Here is a 24,471-nt window from a genome sequence, read left to right on the forward strand (position 1 = left end):
AGTTTTCACTACAGATTGGTGATACAGGTATGGGCAATTTCATTAAAACAAGGGTATTAATCACATCGCATCTGAGCTGATGCTTTGGATTACAAAATAATAGAATTTCTATCCAATGTTTTCATATTACAGCAGGTACCAAAAGGTAACTATAATATAGAGACCATTAAAAAGCTGTAGTATAATCTTAAGGAATCATATCACTGCAACAGCAGAGTCAGAGTGGTTTATCACTGTCATACAAACCCCAAGCTGGTCTTACAGATTTAGAACCCTCCCGTAACAATGTTTTTTTTCTTAAGTACACAAACCTCCCTTTTGTCACTAAAGTTAGATTTGTTTCTGCTACTGCTGCCACATTTTGCAGCCCTGGTTAGTAGTCTTACCAAATTGTGCTACAGTACTAAGATCTGTTCACAAAAAGTCAGCGTCGGGAAGAAACGGGCTTAGAGTTAGCTGCATTACCTTTGTTGTCACCATTCTGCAGCAATTTTATATACATTCTTGTTCATAATTATATGAGCTGACTGTTAAATCTGTCAGAGTTTGATTATTTCATTTCAATTATAATAAAAATGCAAAGTTGTATGGTTTGATTAAAAAAAACTAAGGATAATACTGGATATAAAAGTAGATCTTTGGCAGGATCCCTTTCAGATTTAGCCTGTGTCTGTCTGATGGATGATTACATAACATTATTACTGACAGAGTTAAAGTATTAAGGATAGTTTTTGATGTGCCCAGTAATAAGATCTAATTTGCTGATCATTTTCTGCAATCACAGTTGCTTTAATGTCACCACTTTAGTGTAATTACTTGTTAGAATAATACACTATGCACATCCATAAGGCGGCTTTGCACATTCTCAGAATAAAATTCACTTAGTATCAAGGGATTACACCACTACTTATTCACTGCATCCCATTCAGCGAAGAGTGACCCAAGGCTAATAAAAACAGATCTTGGCAGACTATTAAACTGGGCTTATGCTTTCATGATAAATGATCCTTCTACAATGGCAACAGCTCAAAATTGGCATAATGTTTACTGTTGAAAATATACTTCAGTATCAATGACCTTTAATAAATTAATACATACACAATAATTAGCTATAATTCAAGCACCCAAAGTAGTGTCTATTAGTGATGTCAAAAATCAATGCGACACTATATACCTCTGTATGCAGACTTGCTTCAATAGTACAGAGCAAGTGTGTCTAGCTGACATTTTTTGTCCTGTCTTGTAAACATCCCAAGATGTCTACCACTATTTCCACAAAAGATGTCTTCAAATATCCTTCACCATTCCTTCCCAAGTGTTCTCAGATGTCCGCAATGTTGCATCATTACTTGTTCAGATCGGCACATGTTTATAAAGGAGCTCTATAGACTGAACAATATTGTATACTGGCAAGCTCTGTGGACTTAACAGGACATTACATTGAGAATAAATGCTGGCTAGAAGGATCACAATTATAAAATCAGTGGCCGTGAAGATCAAAGTGTGTGTATATATTTGATATATATAGATTTATAATATATATATATATTATATATATACACACACATACAATAGATAACTTTCCACATGATACAGGAGTGGATCAGCTTGTTGGAGCTCGAATGGGCTATGCCACAAGAGGACAAGGAAGCAGGTTTGAGCTCACAGTTTCATGTGTAGTAAATTCCTACTCCTAGTCATGTTGTTGAGGAAGGTATTTTACGAGCAACTGCCAGACAATTCCTGAAAGGGCAAAGGGGAAGGGAGAAAAGCACACTGCGGAAGGGGAGACACCTTGAGCTTGTCTCACTTATCTTTCTGTGTTTGGTTGAAGAGTGGCATTGGTAGTGGCCTGGAAGCAAGCCACTTGCCTACTTGTTCAGGAAGAGAAAGACTTGAATTTATATAGCTCCTTCCACCGGACGTCCAAAAGCACTTTACAGCCAATGAAGAACTTTTTGAAGTGTAGTCACTGTTGTAATGTAGGAAATGCGGCAGCCAATGTGTGCACAGCAAGCTCCCACAATAAGCAATGTGATAATGACCAGATAATGTGTTTTAGTGATGTTGATTGAGGGATAAACATTGGTCAGGACACCGGGGATAATCTTCTGCGAAATAGTGGCATAGGATTTTTTTATGTCCACCTGAAGGGACAGATAAGGCCTCAGGTTAACGTCTCATCTGTCCCCTCAGGTGGACATAAAAAAAGGTTGTGGCTGGCACCAAATTTGGTAAAGTGGCCAATGATGCTAAACAATGTGCACAATCCAAAAGGATTAGGCGGAGGCTCGGTTATTGTGCAGCAACGTGGTATACAGGCTCAGCAAAAATAATTGTGAAGCCTTGAGATGTGGTAGAAGCAAAGTTGTGGATTACATATTAAATGGCAATGTACTGAGGTAACAGAGTAGGAAAGAGATCTATAGGTTTTGGTGTTGACCAGTGGTGAAAACAAGCAGATAAAATGGTGGAATATGAGGCCTCAGTTTAACATCTGATCCGAAAAACAGAGTGTGGTACATGGAAAAAATTTAAGTTCAAGGAGGTGAGATTATCGATTCAAAGGATGATACAGCACAGAATGAGTCTGTTCCGGCTATCCAATTAGTCCAACACCCCTGCTCTTTCCCCAGTCATGCAAATTTTTCCCCTTCAAATATTTTGAAGGTGACTATTAAATCTGCTTCCACCACCCTTTCAGGCAATGCAGTCCAGATCATAACAACTTGCTGCGTAAATGTTTTTTTCTCATGGCGCCTCTGGTTCTGTTGCCAATTACCTTAAATCTGCATCTTCTGGTTAACGACCCTTCTGACACTAAAAACAATTTCTATGTATTTACTCTGTTAAAACGGTTCATAATCTTGAACACCTCTCTCAAATCTCCACTTAACCTTCTCCGCTCTAAGAACAATCCCAGCTTCGCCACATAACCGAAGTCTTTCATCCTAATACCATTCTAATAAATCTCCTCTGCACCCTCTCGAAAGCCTTGACATCCTTCTTAACATGTGATGCACATAATACTCCAAGCTGGGGCCTAACCAATGTTTTATAAAGGTTTAGCGTAACTTCCTTGCTTTTGGCGTCTATGCCTCTATAATTAAAGCCAAGGATCCCATATGCCTTTAACAGTCTTCTCAACTTGTCCTGCCACCTTCAAAGATTTCTGTACCTACACCCCAGATTTCTTTGTTCCTGCACCCCTTTAAAATTGTACCATTTAGCTTTTTAGCCTATCATCATTCTTCTTGCAAAATACATCACTTCACACTTCTCTGCGTTAAAAATCATCTGCCATGTGTTTGCCTATTTCACCAATTTGTCTGTGTCCTCCTTAAGTCTGTTACTATCCTCCTCATCGGTTACTACATTTACGAGTTTTGTCTCATCTGCTATTTTGAAATGATGTTCTGTACACTCAAGTCCAGGTCATTAATGTACCATGGTCCCAATCTGACCCCTGGGAACACCACTTATGTATCCATGCTGCCACTGCCCCTTTAATCCCATGGGCTTCAATTTGTTTAACACATCTATTTTGTGGTACTTTATCAAATGTCTTTTGAAAGTGCATATTCACAGGATCAACTCTCATCAACCTTCTCCATTACTTCATCAAAGAACTCTATCAAGTTAGTCTAACATGCCTTTAACAAATCTGTGCTGGCTTTCATTTATTAACGCATAATTTTCCAAGTGCCAATTAATTTTGTCCCAGATTATTGGGCCGAAGTTTCCAATGCTGGAGAAAACGGCGCACCTCCGAGATTTGTATGACCTGTCTGGGATAAAAAGCGCGCCGAAATCCTACCGGGGAATTCTCCGGTCGTCCTGGAGCGTGGCGTGGCGAAGCGGAGTCTCCCTGGGGTGGAGCAAGTCGATCCCAGCCTGCAGGGGGGGGGTGGGGGCTAAGCCCTGCGTGTTTTTCATAGGCAGGCACAGCAGGAGGGGCGAAGGAGTGGCAAGAGTCCGTAGAGGGAAGTGACCGGGGACCAGGAGAGGCGTGAATATGGAGCCCAGAAGAGGCGAGGGTCCAGGGGCAGCACGGGCCAGCCCACACTGCGATAAGTGTGCGCGCTCGGTCTGTGCAGCAGAGCTGGTCTCCAGTTAGTCTTGGGTAATCTTTGCCACTGGACCAAGACCTAGGTGTGCAACGGCCAACACACGTTAAAAAAGTCCATGCGCAGGCATCTTCCACCCTTCACGATGTAGTTCAGGATCTGGAATATTAGGTCCTTCATTGAAACACCAGTGAACTCATCCATTTTCGGCGTGGAAGCAAGTCATCCTTGTTTCGAGGGACTGCCTATGATGATGATGAATACCACTTCCATATCGAGTGAGGATTGGAAGATTATGGCCAGAGCCTCTGTAATGTTCACCCTTAATTCCTTCAGCAACCTAGGATGCTCAGACTGGGTGACTTTTCCACTTTGAGCACTGCCATTTTTTTTAGTACCTCCTCTTTATCTATTTTTATCCTATTCAATATATCTACTACCTCCTCCTTTACTGTGGCATTAACAGAATCCTCTATTTGTGAAAACAGATGCATTTAGTACCTTAGCCCTGCCCTCTGCCTTCTCAAGATCTCCCTTGTGGTCCATAATCAGCCCCACTCTTCCTCCGACAGCCCTTTCACTATTTGTGTGTTTATAAAAGACTTTCGGGTTCCCTTTGTTAGCCTATTCTCATACTCTTCCTTTGCCCCTCTTATTTCCTTTTTCAGTTCTCCTTTGTACTTTCTGTATTCAGCTAATTTCTCTACTGTATTATTAATCTGACATTTGTCATAAGCCCCCTTTTTCTGTTTCATTCTAATCTTATATCTATGGTCATCCAGGGAGCTCTAGCTTTGATGCCCTTTCTTTCCCCCTCGTGGGAATGTACCCAAAATTGTCTCCTCTTTGAAGGAGTCTCAATGCTCAATTACTATTTTACCTGACAATCTTCGATTCCAATCTACCTGGCCAGATCCCTTTTCAACTCACTGAAATTAGCCCTCCTCTAGTATTTTCATGTCTGAGTTCCCCCCAAAAAGACTCAGGTAGTTAAAGACTTTACCACCACTGATGGGATGAGGGGAAGGTGATGTAAAAAAGATGCACAAAAGGCGTGAGTCACAAGACCAGAGAGTATAGAAGAGGACATATGTTGAAAGAGATTACAGATAGGATGGGTGTAAGGCAGTGGAGGCATTTGAAGATGAGGGCAAGGATTTTAAGTTTAACATGTTGGGATACAGGTAGTCAATGTAGGTCAGCAATGCAGTATGTGTCTTAGTTAAAATGACAGTTCTACTAAAGTGAAGACATTGGCCGCAATTTTCCCCTAAAAAACGGGTGGGTTTGGAGCATGGGGGCAGTTAAATTCATGAAATCTGGCAGTTAAACTGAGGCGGGACTGCTGCATCCAGGAGGTAAGTGGCTTTATTGTTAAAAATGCGATTCCCAACTGGATCCCGCCTCAAACCCGCCCACTTCCGGTTTTAACGGAGATAGAACAGGGGCCGGTTGACCAACCCGCTCCCAGGGGGCGGTATGTCAATTTAAGAAGCCTCTTTTCTCACCTCCATTTTGAATTTAACTGCATGTGGACGGGTTTCACACAATTCGTGAAACCTGGCACTTAAACTGAGGCGGGGACTGCTGCATCCAGGAGGTAAGTGGCTTTATACCCACCTCTTGGATCCAGGTTCCCAACTAACTCACACCCCCCTCCGCAATCGAAGAACCCCCCCTCCACGAAGCCTCACGTCGCCTCCCCAGGCCTCCCTCCTCCCCCCAATGAGGCCAGCTACCATCCTCTGGTGGCTGGCCCCGATCCTCTCCTGCCCGCCCGCGCCCGCCACCACCGCCGATGCTCTGGATGACCCCCCCCCGCCCCACAACCAACCTCCCACCGACCTTTCCCGCCTCACTCTAATCCCCGATCCTCCAGCTGACACGATCCCCCCACCCCACCCCCGCCAATCCACGACCACCCCACCGCCATCACCAACCTTCACCACCTGTACAGGTGCAGGCCTACCCACCTGCAGCCAGCCAGCTTCTCAATCTCGGAAGCCCCTACCTCTAACCTGCAGAAAATTCCAGACATTGTTCTTTGCAAGATTTGGAAGTGAATTTGATCAGGGGGTATGAATAGAGGCAATGTGACTGGATGCATACAATAGGGAAGCGTCTGTAGTTAGTGATATATTTGTGGTGGGAAGGGATAAGATGTAGACAGGAATGTGCATGCAGTGGCCAGATATGGCCAGAATTTTTTCCGGTTTTAGAATGGTACAAATGTCACTTGCAGCCATCAGCAGGGTATCTATTAAACATGACTATGGTGCATTTAAAGGGCTCTGATGGACTAAATGGACGTGGTTAAAGTGCTGCTTAGCTGGGGCCTTGGGAAAGCACTCTCTGGTTTCCGAGGATCCACCTAGAGGTTTACCTTTCTGAAGTAAGAAGTGGTTGCTTTCAAATAAAGAAAAGCATACATTCACTTACATGGTGGTGGGAAGCTGCTGCACATTTGAAACTGGTATGCTTTCCAGTTCACACACATCATGGCCATTAGTGCAGGGAGCACAAATGACTATGTGAGTATAAGAGTTCTTGGACCTTGGAGAATGGTGCCATTTAATAAAATTGAAGTGAGTCAATAAAATTGCTAACTCTTAGAGAACAATGCATCCATGACTTGCCTGATGTATCTGTGCAGAACCGATTGCCTTATGTTATTGATGTCCTCAGTGGCACTCTGCAATCACTGTGTGGTATAGAAGTTAAGGGTGGTTGTGACTTTAACAACAATCTGGGGTGGAGATCTGCTTGTAGTACAAGATAAACTCTATGACAGCTACCTTTGTAACATGAAGACTCCACTGGCATTGGTCCTTAGAAAAAGCAGGTAGAAGCACTTTTGCCTGCCCACTCTGGGTAGTTTGGGTTGTAACAAATGAATACCATGTGCCTGCTGTGCAGTCTTACAAGCTTAGCCTCACTTCATTACATAAGAACATAAGAAATAGGAGCAGGACTAGGACATTTGGCCTCTCGAGCCTGCTTCGCCATTCAATAAGATCATGGTTGATCTGATCTTGGCTTCAACTCCACTTCCTTGCATGCTTGCGATAACCCTGGACTCCCTTATCGTTCAAAAGTCTGTCTATCTCCACCTTAAATATATTCAATGACTCAGCCTTCACAGCTCTCTGGGGTAGAGAATTCCACAGATTCATGACCCTCTGAATGAAGAAATTCCTCATCACCGTTTCAAATGGCCAACTCCTTATTCTTAAACTATGCCCCCGGGGGAAGCATCATCTCTGCATCTACTCTGTCAAGCCCCTCATAGTTTTATATGTTTCAATAAGATCACCTCTCATTTTTCTAAACTCCAATGAATATAGGCCCAACCTGCTCAACCTTTCTTCATAAGACAATCCCTTCATCTCAGGAATCAACCTAGTGAACCTTCTCTGAACTGCCTCCAATGCAAGTATATCCCTCCTTAAATAAGGAGACCAAAACTGTACGCAGTACTCCAGGTGTGGTCCATACAACCACTTCTTACTACAGAACCAATGCCCTGTACAGTTGTAGCAGGACTTCTCTACTTTTATACTCCATCTCCTTTGCAATAAAAACCAACATTCCATTTGCTTCCCAATTACTTGCTGAACCTGCATGCTAACTTTATGTTTCATGTACAAGGACACCCAGATCCCTCTATCGCAGTATTTTGTAATCTCTCTCCATTTAAATAATAATAATTAGTTTCTTTATTTTTCATACCAAAGTGGATAACCTCATTTTCACCACACTATACTCCATCTGCCACATTTTTGCCCACTTAGCCTATCGATATCCCTTTGCAGATTCTTTGTCCTTCTCATAACTTGTTTTCCCCCCTCTCTTTGTATCATCAGCAAATTTGACTACATTACACCCGGTCCCTTCATCCAAGTCATTAATATAGATTGTAAATAGTTGAGGCCCCAGCACTGATCCCTGTGGCACCCCACTAGTTACAGTTTGCTAACTTGAAAATTACCCATTTATCCTGACTCTGTTTTCTAATAGCTAGCCAATCCTCTTATCCATGCTATTATCCCTAACCCCGTGAGCTCTTCTTCCAAAGAGCAAAGACCCCAGCAAATGGTACCAAAGTGGGTGGCATCAGCATGAAAACAAACAAAAGTAACAGAGAAATAAGTTTTTAGCAATGCCTATCAATTTACAATCTCATCCCAGTTAAGTATTGTTTTTTTTTTAATCCTTTCTACTCGATATTTTTGGCTTTTGTGTTTCAGCCCAAACTCCCTGTATTCCACAAACTTGGTCTGAAATACAGTTAAAATTCATAGGATGCCAGGATAACGAGAAAAGATCTAAACTACTGGGTTCTATCCCGTGCCTTCACCAACTCTCATCTTCAAAAGGCAAGATAAATAATGTTATACCAGACCATGTTTTAGGCTTTAAGTAACAAATAAATTTATTAACCAGTAATTGGACAAGCAAATAATAACATGTACATTTTTTTTTAAACTACCATTAAGTTTCACTGCCTGCTTGAATAGAATAGTTCACAACTTCTAGACTAAGCTATGCTGTAATTAGTTATACACTGTGGTTCTTTTTATCCTTCTCTCACAAACTACATACGTCATCTGATTTAGCTTTGTTGGGGGAGGGGGGGGCAGTTCCAGACAGACATTAGCCCTGATATTTACTGGAGTGGGGAGTTATGGTTGGGAAGCCTGGAAGTGTGATTTATCCCCAGCGCTGTGGAGTTTCCGAAAACCCAGCTGACAAATTAAAAATAAAAACTTTGTTAAAATGGAGGCACGCAGCCTCCTTAAAAATTTTCAATGATGGACCAATCTCCTGAGAGCAGATTGGTTACCTGCCTCTCGATCTGTCTTCTTTAAAACCGGAGTGGCCGGTTCGAGGCAGCTTGAGTATGTGTTTGAAATTTTTTACATTTTTACTTCACACCCGACCCAAACCCACCCATTTTTAGGGGTTAAAATTACCCCCATTGTCTTTAAAAGCTCCACATTAGATTTGAAATGACAGGCTAATAATTATTGAAATAGAGACCATTGCACCTTTTAAGAGAAAGAACAAACATTTGAAGCAGAGAAAGATGCTGGACTATGGGAATTGAGAACAGGGCAGTAGGTTTAATTTTGGATTGCTCTAACAAAAATGCAGCATTGACAATATTCTGAATGCTTCTATGGCTCTAATTACCTTTGAAACAATTACCAGGATAACATGAATTTAAATAACTTAAATTCAAAAAGGAGATGTCATTCAAATCAAACAGAATATTTGTATTTAAATTGAATGGATTAGCCCCTCCTACAGACTGTCGTTTTTCAGACAAAGACTAATTACTGCAACAAAATGAGCTGGAGCATTCTTCTGTGAGTGAAGCAGGTTTTTAAAGCTCTTGTATATCACAATGGAATTAAAATAGCTAATACCAAGCCTAAAGACCTTTAAACTTGCAATGCCTTGAAAGTAGAGCTTTTCAATTCTGGATGCTAGTTTTATATTGGTGTTATTAAGAGTGAAAATGAGAAAAGAAAAAATAGGATGTATGACATGCCCATTACCTCATTTGAACATATCCACCCAACAATGAATGGGTGGGTGCTTGTGCCATCAATGATGGCAGTAAATGGGATAAGGGCAGATCTGACACAGTGGATCCGCTACTGCCCCTTTCCACTCATACCTCCATGATTAGCAAATTTTGGGTGGACAGCAGCATATAGAATGTAGAAACCATCAGAGTAACAACAGAATTTTACCCACTTCAAGAGAAAATTCCCCCAAAAGTGGATTAACAGAACTTGAAGGCATTTACACAATTTGAAACCAAAAATGTCAGCTAAATTTGGTGTATTCACTGGATCTGTGCAACACTTTGTTGGCTGTGACCCATGCAATTAGACTCGATGTATTGGCAATCTACTAGAATTCTTATTTGTGGAAACGGATGTGCAAAGTTACTGACTGCATCAAATCACCAGGTTAATTAAGTTACATACGGTTACACAGGCACAACTAAATTGTCCAATATACAATAGGAACTCACTGAAGTTGTAAAGGGCCTTGGTGAGGCCTCACCTGGAATATTATGTTGAGTTTTGATCTCCTAATCTGAGGAAGGACGTTCTTGCTATTGAGGGAGTGCAGCAAAGGTTCACCAGACTGATTCCCGGGATGGCAGGACTGACATATGAGAGGAGACTGGATCGACTGGGCCTGTATTCTCTGGAGTTTAGAAGGATGAGAGGGGATTTCATAGAAACATATAAGATTCTGATGGGACTGGACAGGTTAGATGCAGGAAGAATGTTCCTGATGTTGGGGAAGTCCAGAACCTGGGGACACCGTCTTAGGATAAGGGGTAGGCCAGTTAGGACTGAGATGAGGAGAAACTTTTTCACTGAGTTGTTAACCTGTGGAATTCCCTACCACAGAGAGTTGTTGATACCAGTTCATTGGATATATTCAAGAGGGAGTTAGGTATGACCCTTACGGCTAAAGGGATCAAGGGGTATGGAGAGAAAGCAGGAAAGGGGTACTGAGGTGAATGATTCGCCATGATCTTATTGAATGGTGGTGCAGGCTCGAAGGGCCGAAAGGCCTACTCCTGCACCTATTTTATATGTTTCTACGTTTCCATGCATGAGCTAATGAGGAATAATTTAAAGATACTTCCTCACAGAAGTAACAAAAACCTTGGGGACAACTTTAGACCCGCCTAAAACGGTTGCAACGTCGGTGGAGCAGACGGTCTGAAGCTGGCATCAGAGGCCTGAACAATTTTCCGGGTTTCTTTTTTTAGATGGCACTCGCGTGCTGCAGGCACCAAGCAATTGCCGCGCTGCAGCTGGCCAGTTGAGGAAAGGTGGAAAATCGTCCGGCATTGAGCCAGCTGGCAGGTTGGGGCTACGGGAATGTGGGTGGGGACTGATCCTAGAGAGGGCCAAGCTTGGGCCGGCAGCAGCTCATAATATTTTTGCTCCTCTTGCTCCTCCTAGCCCCACAAAAGCTCTCCGTGTTATGTCTCTAACAAAGTAATGTAACGGAGTACTGTAGACGTGAGCAAGTGTGACCTTAGTTCCTTTATTCTACTTCCAGATTGCCGGTACAGCATGGGAGGCCTGCTTATGTACAGTGCTCCCAAGGGATGCTGGGATCCCCTGGGACTCCAACAGGTACGTCCTCTGGTGGCAGTATAATACTGGTTACATAGGGTTGCATAGATAACATCACTCTCTCCCAAAGTCAATAGTACACTTATTTACAGGGTGAGACGATCAGGGGCCTTTCGCGCCCAAGTCGATCGCCTCGGTACAAATGCAGGTGTAGGTGAGTTGGTTGGTTCTTCACTGGGCTGCTGTGCAGCTGGCCTTGCTGGGGATGGTGAGTTCAGCTCCGTGGTCAACCGTGATGTCGGTTACCACTTGTGTATTTGTCGGAGGGTCGAAGTTGGTGGTGTCCTTTTCGGGTTGTCGTGGCTGTCTGTGAATCGCAGTTTAGTTTGGTCCAAAAGCTTCCTGCAAGTTAGTCCATTTGCAAGTTTGACCTGAAACACCCTACTCCCTTTTTTGACTAGGACAGTGTCAGCAAGCCATTTGGGACCATGTCTATAGTTGAGTACAAATACAGGGTCATTGACTTCAATGTCGTGTGACAAATTTGCACGATCATGGTGCATGCTTTGTTGATGCCGCCTGTCCTCGACATGATCATGGAGATCAGGGTGAACGAGAGAGAGCCTTGTTTTGAGCGCCCTTTTCATGAGCAGCTCGGCAGGGGGAAGCCCGGTGAGCGAGTGGGGTCTGGTGCGGTAGCTGAGCAGGACTCGGGACAGGCTTCCGAGACGCATTTGAAGCTTTGCTTGATGGTTTGGACTGCCCGTTCTGCCTGGCCGTTGGATGCGGGCTTGATCGGGGCAGATGTGACATGCTTGATCCCATTGCAGGTCATGAATTCCTTGAATCCAGCTGTGGTGAAGCACAGCCCATTGTCGCTGATAAGGACTTCAGGCAGGCCGTGCATGGTAAACATGGCTCGTAGGCTTTCAATGGTGGCAGTGGATGTGCTTAGACATTATTACACACTCAATCCATTTTCAATAAGCATCCACAACAACCAAGACATTTTGCCTAGAAATGGGCCAGCAAAGTCGACTTGGATCCTAGACCACAGTTTGGAGGGCCATGACCACAAACTTAGCGGTGCCTCCCTGGGTGCATTGCTCAGTTGAGAGCAAGTCTTGCATTGGCGCACGCAAGACTCCAAATCTGAATCGATGCCGGGCCAGCACACATGGGATCTGGCTATAGCTTTCATCATTACTATGCCTGGGTGGGTACTGTGTAGGTCGCGTATGAATGTTTCCCTGCCTTTCTTAGGCAAAACCACGCGATTACCCCACAAAAGACAGTTCGCCTGTATGTACATTTCGTCTTTGCGCCGCTGGAACGGTTTGATCTCTTCATGCATCTCTGCTGGGACGCTGGACCAGCTCCCATGGAGGACACAGTTTTTTACCGAGGACAGTAAAGGATCCTGGCTGATCCAGGTCCTGATCTGGCGGGCCGTAACGGGTGACTTTTCGTTTTCAAATGCATCCATCACCAAGAGCAAGTCTGCAGGCTGTGCCATTTCCACCCCGGTCGTGGGCAATGGTAGCCGACTGAGAGCATCAGCACAGTTCTGTGTGTCTGGCCTGTGGCAGATTACATAGTTATATGCAGACAGCGTGAGCGCCCATCTTTGGATGAGAGTAGAGACATTGGTATTAATCCCTTTTCTCTCTGAGAATAGCGATATGAGCGGCTTATAGTCAGTTTCTAACTCAAACTTAAGCCCAAACAGATACTGGTGCATTTTTTTTTAACCCCGTAAACGCATGCAAGAGCTTCTTTTTCAACATGTTGTAGGCCCTTTCGGCCGAGGACTAACTCCTGGACGCATAGGCGACCGGTTGCGATGTTCCCGATTAGTTTGCTTTTTGTAACACACGCCCGACTCCGTACGAAGACGCATCGCAAGCTAGCACTTAACGTTTACATGAGTCATACAGAACAAGCAGTTTGTTGGAACATAACAGATTTCTGGCTTTCTCAAAAGTAGCCTCTTATGATTTCCCCCATACCCAGTCATCTCCCTTGCATAGCAACACATGTAGAGGTTCTAGCAAGGTGCTTAACCCGGGTAGGAAATTACCAAAATAATTAAGGAGTCCCAGGGACGACCACAGCTCAGTCACGTTCTGTGGTTTTGGCGCGTTCTTGATGGCCTCCATCTTGGCATCGGTTGGTCTGGTGCCGGCTGCCGCGATTCTTCTCCCCAAGAACTCGACCTCTGGTGCCAGGAAAACACACTTCGAGCGTTTCAACCCGAATCCCACGCGATCTAGCCAACTTAGAACCTCTTCCAGGTTTGATGGTGTCCTGACCTGTGATCAATATGTCGCCCTGGAAAGCCACGGTGCACGGGACCGACTTTAGCAGACTCTCCATGTTCCTTTGAAAAATAGCCGCAGCCGATCGAATCCCAAACGGGCATCTATTGTAGATGAACAGACCTTTGTGCGTGTTGATGCAGGTGAGGCCTTTTGAAGATTCCGCCAGCTCCTGCGTCATGTAGGCCAAGGTCAGGTCCAACTTGGTGAACGTCTTTCCTCCTGCCAGCGTCGCAAACAGGTTGCCTGGCTTGGGTAGCGGGTACTGGTCCTGCAGCGCAAAACGGTTAATCGTTATTTTATAGTCCTCACAAATTCTGACTGTGCCATTGCCCTTGAGGACCGGAGCAATTGGACTGGCCCACTCGTTGAACTTCACCGGTGCGATGATGCCTTCTTGTTGCAGCCTGTCCAGCTCGATCTCCACTTTCTCTCGCATCATATATGGTACCGCCCGTGCCTTGTGGTGGATGGGTCATGTACCGGGAACCAGGTGGATCTGCACCTTCGCCCCAGAGAAACTTCTGACGCCTGGCTCAAATAATGCCGGAAACTTGCTCAGAACCTGGGCACATGAGGCGTCGCTGGCTGACGAAAGCATTCGAGTGTCGTCCCAGTTCCAGCGGATTTTCCCCAGCCAGCGTCTGCCGAACAGTGTGGGGCCATCTCCTGGTACAATCCATAGTGGGAGTTCGTGCACTGCTCCATCATAGGAGACTTTTACTGCTGCGCTGCCGATTACAAGAATCAGCTCTTTAGTGTAAGTTCTCAGCTTGGTATGAACGGCTAAATTAGAGACCAAATGTAGACAAGGCTATTAAAGGTTATGCAACAAAGGTGGATAGATGAAATTATGATACAGATCAGCCAAGATCTAATTGAATGGCGAAACAGGCTTGAGGTGCTGAACGGCCTCCTCCGGTTTCCATGTTAATACATTCCCGAGCTAAATTAGCGGCTAATTACTGTTCAAGGGAAGATTGGATCAGAGAAAGAATCAGAAAAGAAAACCCAGAACATGAGAAACAGATGAGGACGCTGGGAGAATCAGAAAGGACTGGCAAATAGGTACAGTAAATTCTCTCTCCAGTATCAGATTGCGACAAATAAATCCAGTAAGAAATTGAGGAGAAACTTCTTTACCCAGACAGCAATCAGAACATGGAACTCGTTACCACATGGAGTAGTTCAGGCAAATAGCATAGATGCATTTAAGGGGAGGCTAGATAAGTACATGAGGGAGAAAGGAATAGAAGGATATTCTGATAAGGTGAGATGAAGCAGGGTGGGAGGAAACTCTGGCACAGAACTGTTGAGCCAAATCGATGTTTCTGTTCTATAATTTCTATAGGCTGAATTTTACCAACCTTGACTGGTCCGTGGCAGGCGACGTCGGTGGCAGGTCCTGGCCTCGCAGCTGGCTCCATCCCGCTGCCCAAAATTATTTTCTCCTTATTGTGCTTGATAAGCACACCTAGCTGTTTGCCGGCCAACTGAAAGAAGTGGGTCTGATGATGTCATTTGATGATACATCATCAGCCGGTTTCCTTAAAGGGACCATGCACAAATTAATTTTGACATTTGTGCTGTCAGTGCTCTGCAGCATTGAGGTGCTGCAAATACGGACAAGCACTGCACAAAGGAATACGGCTGCACCTAGGCTCTCCCATGAATCCCTCCATATGTTTATGGAGGGAGTCACAGCACGCAGGGAGGTTCTCTTTCCTTTCCATGGACGGAAGAGACCTCCCCAGGAGATCAACGCAGCCTGGTTGTACATTGCACAGGAGGACACAGGCAGCGGCCATAGAAGGATTTGAAAATAAGGACGAGAATTTTGAGATCACGACCTTGCATAACCGGAAGCCAATGTAGGTGGGCGAGCAGGACTTGGTGCGTGTTAGGAAACGAGCAGCCGAGTTTTGGATCACCTCTAGCTTATGTAGGGTGGAATGTGGGAGGCCAGCCAGGAGTGCGTTGGAATAGTCAAGTCTAGAGGTATGGATGAGGGTTGCAGCAGCAGATGAGCTTGAGGCAAAGGTGGAGACGCATGATGTTACGGAGGTGGAAATAGACGGTCTGAGTAATGCTGCGGATATGTGGTCGAAAGCTAATTTCAGGGTCAAATATGACACCAAGGTTGTGAACAATCTGGTTCAGCCTCAGACAGGAGTTGGGGAGAGGGATGGAGTCAGTGTCTAGGGAACGGAGTTTGTGGTGGGGACCAAAGGCAATGGCTTCGGTCTTCCTAATATTCAATTGGAAAAAAATTCTGCTCATCCAGAACTGGATGTCAGACAAACTCTTGTTAACGATTCGGTCTCCTCAGGTACTTTCCCCTCTCCCTCAAATCTGCTGTCATCACGCCTCTCCTCAAAAAAAACAATCCTCGATCACTCCGTCCTTGCAAAACAAATAAAAAGCTTGAAAATCCAGGATTACATTACTAAAAACAATTTTCAACAAAGTAATTGCTCTCTACAAACAATATAAAATTTTTGCTGCTGTGAAGTGATCTCTGAATATTGCTTTTCTAATGGGCCGAAAATTCTGGCCTCGCCGGGTCCATATGAAGCCGGCAAGGCCTCACAAAAGCCGGTTTTCAGGCGCGATGCACATACGCTGAAAATCGGCTTTTCCGATCGGTCAAGATTTCTCTCGACAGATTGTCTGCATCTCCAGAGAGATGGACACTCGTGCGGGAGAGATTGAGCTATTTGCCCAACTAATGCCTAGCGAATGTCCTTCAAACTTTTACGCCTGCTAAAACCAGGTGCATAGCTTACTATTACCAGCGTAAGAGTTTTAAAAATAAAAATTAAATGTAATCATTAATTTTTATGTTAAAAACCCTGTTTTGCAAAAATGGCATTTTGCTGACTGTTTCGACAGCCTGTGTCCTAGCTCGCACCAAGTCCCGATCACCCTATGCTCACTGACCTACAATGGCTCCCGGTTAAACAACGCCTCGATTTCAAAATTCTCATCCTTGTTTACAAATCCTTCCATGGCTTCACCCCTCCCTATCTCTAATCTATTTCAGCATTACAACCCCACGAGATGTCTACACTCCTCAAATTCTGCTCTCTTGAGCATCCCTGATTATAACTGCTCAACCATCGGTGGCCGTGCCTTCAGCTGTTTGGGCCCTAAGCTCTGGAACTCCCTCCCTAAACCTCTCCGCCTCTCTATCTCTCCTTCCTCCTTTAAGACTCTCCTTAAAACCCCACCACTTTGATCAAGCTTTTGGTCATCTGCCGTAATTTCTTATGTGGCTCGGTGTCAAATTTATCTGTTTTGTCTTATAACACTGCTGTGAAGCGCCTAGAGACATTTGACTACATTAATGCGCTATATAAATAAAACTTGTTGTTGTTTGCCTCACCATTGACAAGCATTAAATATCATGAAGTTGCTGTATCTGCACTGTAGATATGAACTAAACCCGCCACAGGTATTTAGAACTCGTAATTACAAGCGTAAGCACCTCTTTAATGCTGCCATAAGTGTTAATGACTGCCAATTAACACCTCTGGTACTGAAAATTAACTATTACAAGTGTGGAGTCTCATTCCTTCAGGTTTGAATTTCAAACTTAAAAAAAGTTTCTTACTTTCCCTTTCTGTCCTTTTTTCCCTCTCCCTTAATCCAATCTTAATTTCCTTTTCTGTACCTGATTGAATTCACTCCCTTTATTTTAACTTCCCTTTCAGTCCTTCCACTGTTTATGTCCCAATCCTTAAATCGCATTGGTTAAGGAGATACCCTGTTGGTTATTCTGTTCACTCAGGTCCCAGATGCCCTGTTTCTCAGGCTGCACGTCATTGGCTTGCACTTTCAGCAACTTTATGGGAAAATTGGTTTTGAGTTGAAGGCTGCAGAGGCAAGTCTAACTAACAGCAGATGTCATTGGATGCCCTGTTGCATCAAAATCATTATTTTATCTTCATTTTTGTTAAAAAAAAGGAAGAACTGCACAACAATGTGGTGTGAACACTATTGATTCAACTCCCCAATGGGTCAGAGTGCAAGTCACAGCATGGGAAGCACGGAGGTGCATTCACCCACTAAGCAATCGGGAAATAATTCCATTTAAATGGAATAATTTAAACAATTTTGTTAGTTCTTTTCATTGTTTAAAAACTTCACTGGTGACTAGTGAGCAGTTCTTCATGTATTGGTGGCCAGACAGCTTCATTTATTGCTTGGAGTGTGTATGTGCAGCGATCTGCAGTTTCCAATTATGCATCCAAAGTTCGAGGAACATAGGAACAAGAGCAAGTGAACTCTTCTGTAGTTCACACCTCTGCTGTTTTACAGTAGAAAATGCTTAAGTTAGCTCAGCATAAAACTGCATTTAAAAAAAAAATGCATTTTCATAAACAATATATTCAATTCTACCAATCTGAAATGGCAACTTTTATTTTTTACTCAATTTAATTCGGAACAACTTTGCTACATACATGAAGTGACATGACCTAGTAAAATAATAAAAGTTTTAGAAATTTGAGGATTTGAATCAGAAAACAAGACTGTGGTAAACTGAAAATATACAATAAAACAAAATGACAAAAATATACATCGTAAAAGCATCAATACTTACAGCAACAGATGGTGAACCCATACTTCCACTGCCATCTTCAAATCCATTTTGCTCTGTGTCTTCCTGAAAAATACAAAACATTAATATAAAAGTTTTCACTGACAAATGCTGCGGATACATTTTTTAAGTACGTATCACTCATTTTACAACAGAACTTTTCTCCTTTAATTTATGTCTAATGCTAGTACTGTACTAGGTATACCTAATTCAAAAACAGTAGGTTTGCCATTAAGAGTCATGCAAGACTCTTTCAGGAGCAAACCACTATTGCAAAATGTTTTAGTGATAATATGTTGATTCCATTTACCCCGACCGGACACTAGTGTTAATTCTCTTGGCAAAGTCTGCTATTAACACAGGTGACTTAGTACAAGGCAGTGTCAGCTTCAGACCACTTCAACATCTCTACAAAACAGATTATCTGGTCACTATCACATTGCTGTTTGTGGGAGCTTGCTGTGCGCAAATTTCCAGCTTGCGTTTCCTACATTACAACAGTGACTACACTTCAAAAGTACTTTATTGGCTTTAGGACTGCCGTTCGTCGCAAAAGCCACGACATAAATGCAAGTTTTTCTTTCTTTTCTATTATGAATAAACATGGTCCCTCTTGCATGAACAGAGCCATTCAATTAGAGCCCATGGCTAATAACAGCTGAGTGCAAAGACCGCATTCTGATCTGAAATGTGAACTTAATGAGATTGTGGTTCAATGCTAGCAAAATAAATTTTACCTACCAAAAATACTGTAAGCGCACAAAAGGTAAGTAAATTATTTTGCTTTGTACAATATCCTTCTTTACCCTTTCAATTTACTTGGCTCCATAATGAAAAATTCTTATTCAAAAACTTTGATTTATTCTTTAGTAATCTCATACTAAGAATATTATTTATCATTCTATTAACATGAACTGTTCTACACGCAATGGTTCATGTAAAACTATCAGGCAATCATATATTACATAAGAAATAGGAGCATAAGTAAGCCATCTGGCCCCTTGAAATTGCTCCGCCATTCAATAAGATCATGGCTGTTCTGAATTTGGCCTCAACTCCACTTCCCTGCCCTCTTCCCATAACTCTCGACTCCCTGATCTCTCAAATGTCCATCTATCTCTGTTGTGTAGGCATGCCTGTTCTCTGTAACACTGTCATGCAATATTGAATGTACCCTTGTACTGTATATACCTTGCTGGTACACTAGAGGGTGCTGTTGCTGGAGACCCAGGGGTTGCCTGCACACGGCAGGTAACCCAGTATAAAAAAGGAACACACAGCTTGTTGTCAGCACTTGGGAACTGCTAATAAAGGACCGCAGGCCTACACAGTTTAAGTACCAAACCCTGCCTCGTGGAGTCATTACTAAAGGTGCCTACATACACCTTAAATATTTTAATTAAACTTGGCTTAATGAAAATATTGAAAATAAAAAGACAACCTACATGGCCATTCAAATCTAAATAAATTCAAAAATATTGCTTTTTTCAGAATGCATTTTGCTGATTATAGATTTAAATCTTTTGAAAGGAATCATATAGAACTCTACTCACACTTTGAAATTGAACTAAAAGAATTTTGTTAAAGGCTTCAAGCACTGATGACAATTACTCAGGATCAACATGATAACATTCAGGATTAGTCATTTAAGGAAATTAAGTCACAGCAGTAACAGCCACAAAATGGCTTTCATTTGTAAACTGCTGATCCCCATGCATGTTCTAGTCATTCACTGTCAATGATTGATATAGTTTTCTTTAGAAAGGAATTTAATTTTTACTTTAATTTACCATTTTTGACGAATTTACTATTGCATGTTTAACAAAAGACTGAAGGGAGGTACATGGTGAAATAATCCAAAATTTGATATAAACATTTTTTAATAATACTGATTTAGGTCAGAACTGTGAATACACAAAATAATGAAACCAATCATGCCCTGACACCCTCATTCCCTCCCCTCATTCCTCCTCAGTGCTGGAGTACAGTTCCATGGGTGCTAGCAACCTTCAAACATGGTCAAGTGGTTATTCTTCATGTGCAAATAAAGAAAGTGTCGACAAGCTATTCAACTGTGGGGATCCTATTTTTTTCGAACCACTCTTAAAAATTAGATTTTAAAACACTGTGGTCTAGAAATTTGTCTTTTGGTGATAGTGTTTTCCCTCTGGCATTTGTAGCCAAAAATACCGTTAAAGGGGTAAAATTGGCAACAAAATGCGCCAGACGGTAAAAATCAGCATTGCACGAGGATTCACGATGGAAACGGTGGCCCTCGTCAACTTTAGCCCGAAGCCTATTACAGCTAAAACGACAAAGGCTCTGGGAGGAGGGAAAAAACACAAAAAAAAAGCAAAAAAAAAATCACAAACATTCACAAAACACTTATCTAGCGAATCACTGAAAAGGAATTAAAAAATAAAAACTTAACTTACTTTTTTTTTGCAGGTCTTCATACTTACTGCTGTTTCTGGGGCTGCACCACTGGGTTTTCTCGGGTGTTTTCTTTCTTCCTAACTATGGGTGCGCAATTTTAAGCGGTCGCATTTTTATGGTGTTGCACGCTGGCGGTCCGCTTTTCAGCGATGTTTCAAAACCGCTGAAGCATAACTTTGGCCAATTTAGAAGAGTACCGTTTACCGTCAAAAAAGGCGAAACATCACCAAAAAAATGGGTGCAAGGCTGGTCAATTTCTAGCCTTGTATAGAAACGTAGAAAATAGGTGCAGGAGTAGGCCATTCGGCCCTTTGAGCCTGCACCATCATTCAATAAGATCATGGCTGATCATTCACCTCCGTACCCCTTTCCTGCTTTGTCTCCATACCCTTTGATCCCCTTAGCCGTAAGGGCCATATCTAACTCCCTCTTGAATATATCCAATGAACTGGCATCAACAACTCTCTGCGGCAAGGAATTCCACAGGTTAACAACTCTCTGAGTGAAGAAGTTTCTCCTCATCTCAGTCCTAAATGGCCTACCTCTTATCCTAAGACTGTGTCCCCTGGTTCTGGACTTCCCCAACATCGGGAACATTCTACCCGCATCTAATCTGTCACATCCAGTCAGAATCTTGTATGTTTCTATGAGATCCCCTCTCATCCTTGTAAACGCCAATGTATAAAGGCCCAGTTGATCCAGTTTCTCCTCATATGTCAGTCCAGCCATCCCGGGAATCAGTCTGGTGAACCTTCAATAGCAAGAACGTTCTTCCTCAGATTAGGAGACCAAAACTGAACACAATATTCCAGGTGAGGCCTCACTAAGGCCCTGTACAACTGCAGTAAGACCTCCCTGCTCCTATACTCAAATCCCCTATCTATGAAGGCCAGCATACCATTTGCCTTCTTCACCGCCTGGTGTACCTGTATGCCAACTTTCAATGACTGATGTACCATGACACCCAGGTCTCGTTGCAACTCCCCTTTTCCTAATCTGCTGCCATTCAGATAATATTCTGTCTTTGCGTTTTTGCCCTCAAAGTGGATAACCTCACATTTATCCACATTATACTGCATGTGTCATGCATTTGCCCACTCACCTAATCTGTCCAAGTCACCCTGCAGCCTCTTAGCGTCCCCCTCACAGCTCACACCGCCACCCAGTTTAGTGTCATCTGCAAACTTGGAGATATTACACTCAATTCCTTCATCTAAATCAATGATGTATATTGTAAAGAGCTGGGGTCCTAGCACCGAGCCCTGTGGCACTCCACTAGTCACTGCCTGCCATTCTGAAAAGGACTCGTTTTTCCCTTCTCTCTGCTTCCTGTCTGCCAACCAGTTCTCTGTCTACATTAGTATATTGCCCCCAATACCATGTGCTTTGATTTTGCACACCAGTCGCTTGTGTGGGACCTTGTCAAAAGTCTTTTGAAAGTCCAAATACACCACATCCACTGGTTCTCCCTTGTCCAATCTACTAGTTACATCCTCAAAAAATTCCAGAAGATTTGTCAAGCATGGTTTCCCCTTCATAAATCTATGCTGACTTGGACCGATCCTGTCATTGCTTTTCAAATGTGTTGCTATTTCATCCTTAATAATTGATTCCAACATTTTTCCCACTACGGATGTTAGGCTAACTGGTCTATAATTACCCGCTTTCTCTCTCCCTCCCTTTTTAAAAATGGCATTACATTAGCTACCCTCCAGTCATAGGAACTGATCCAGAGTCAATAGAATGTTGGAAAATGATCACCAATGCATCCACTATTTCTAGGGCCACTTCCTTAAGTACTCTGGGATGCAGACTATTCAGGCCCTGGGGATTCATCGGCCTTCAATCCCATCAATTCCCCTAACAGAATTTCCCGCCTAATAAGGATATCCTTCAGTTCCTCCTTCTCACTAGACCCTCGATCCCCAAGTACCTCCGGAAGGTTATTTGTGTCTTCCTTCGTGAAGACAGAACCAAAGTATTGTTCAATTGGTCTGCCATTTCTTTGTTCCCCATTATAAATTCACCTGAATCCGACTGCAAGGGACCTACGTTTGTCTTCACTAATCTTTTTCTCTTCACATATCTATAAAAGCTTTTGCAGTCAGTTTTTATATTCCCGGCAAGCTTCTTCTCGTACTCTATTTCCCCCCTCTTAATTAAACCCTTAGTCCTCCTCTGTTGAATTCTAAATTTCTCCCAGTCCTCAGGTTTGCTGCTTTTTCTGGCCAATTTATATGCCTCTTCCTTGGATTTAACACTATCCTTAATTTCCCTTGATAGCCACGGTTGAGCCATCTTCCCCGTTTTATTTTTACTCCAGACAGGGATGTACAATTGCTGAAGTTCATACATGTGATCTTTAAATGTTTGCCATTGCCTATCCACCGGCAACCCTTTAAGTATCATTTGCCAGTCTATTCTAGCCAATTCACGCCTCAAACCATGCTTAACTGGTATTTAAAACTTTTACTAAAAAAAAGGCAACTTTACAAACATTTCCATTATGAAAATTAAAGTCACTGGCTCACCAATGAAAAATAATGGGAACTTTAATGTACTTTTTTTTGTGCAGCAAGGTCAAGAATTTGTTTGTTACTAATGATGATATTTTAATATTGTCTCAGTAATGTACTTTTCTCCCTATATTTAACACTGACAAAACTGGAAGCAATATAATCAACGATAGTTATCGGTTCAGATTCAACATCTTTTCACAGGAGAATTCTTTGATGCAATCTTGCTGCACTTTATTCTGCATTGGAGTGCTAGCATTACCAAATTACCATCAACTTGCAGAATTTCCTTAACCTGGTTAAATTTCCCTTAAGAAAAATTGATCAAATATGAGGAAATATTGTGTGAAAAACCACCATACGAGAAAAATAAGTAAAAACAAAGATCAAATGAAACTATATGGGTTTACTCAATCTGAACTGTCTACTTGTGTTAAGCCTTGGGACATTTTCTCTATGTTAACAGTGCTATATAAATGCAAGTTATTGTTGTGGTGAGCATTCTTAATTCTGTTGCATTAATCATTTCCACCAGAGAGGAAAATGTAACTTGCTCTCGACATGATCAGACTAGTTGGGACATTCTCCATACAGACTCAATACAGTGTTCACCTATCTACCATATATAGTGCGGATCAGCTTTTATATAGGAGTTATAGTTCTTTTGCACAAGTGAAAAGAAAATAGGTATCACAGCTGTCACTACCCATTACTTGTATGACTTTTTTCTTATTTAAATGTAAAATAAATCTCTTCCTTTAACTTGTGGTTTTATTTTTGAACTGGCAAATGAGAGCAATTTCATGAAGGACTTAAAATAGTATTTAAACTCCAGTAAAATAGCACCACATGATTAATAATATCAGTGTTAGATTCATTCGTTACCTTTATAGCCAAAATACACATACAGTAATAATCATCAGTAGTTACTGTATTATGTGTCCACTGGGAAACTTACCACTGTAGTTTCACGTAATGTAGGCTCCAGGGTGATTTTTGACACACCTCCCCTGTTAAATTTAGAATTAGTTTTCTGTGGACGAATGTAGTGAATGTTTCACACTGAGATCAGCAGTTCATTTAACCCTCAAGGAGCATCAGAAAAAGACACCTAAATGTCACTTCCCAATGCAGTGGTAAATAGATTTCAGTGCTGAAATTCCTAATTTCATACCTATATCACTGTCCTTTCCTCCCATTATCACAAGATATTGATGGACTTTTTGTTATAAGTGCTGTTGTACATTGCCCTCCCATTTTGACATCATAACTAATGCCACCCTAAGAAGTCTGTTGTGTCAAGGAATAGCACGATGCACAACCATGACGACACTACAGCAGCATAAGCACTGCAACTATAAAAACAGCCTAATCACTTTATAACATACATTTAAGCTAAAGCAGAAAGACTACCAAATT

At 42.5% G+C, this 24,471-nt stretch overlaps 1 protein-coding gene across 1 annotated transcript in view; it reads right to left on the reverse strand.

The window, feature by feature from the left end:
- LOC139276884 (ankyrin repeat domain-containing protein SOWAHA-like) overlaps window positions 1–24,471 on the reverse strand; it is a 96,730-nt gene that overhangs the window by 20,433 nt on the left and 51,826 nt on the right. The window contains exon 6 of the mRNA XM_070894882.1: window positions 18,104–18,166. Within this exon, the coding sequence (XP_070750983.1) occupies window positions 18,104–18,166 (63 nt within the window). The remainder of the gene's footprint in view (window positions 1–18,103; window positions 18,167–24,471) is intronic.

Source organism: Pristiophorus japonicus, chromosome 12 (genome assembly GCF_044704955.1).
Source record: "Pristiophorus japonicus isolate sPriJap1 chromosome 12, sPriJap1.hap1, whole genome shotgun sequence".
Taxonomy (NCBI): Eukaryota; Metazoa; Chordata; class Chondrichthyes; family Pristiophoridae; genus Pristiophorus; species Pristiophorus japonicus.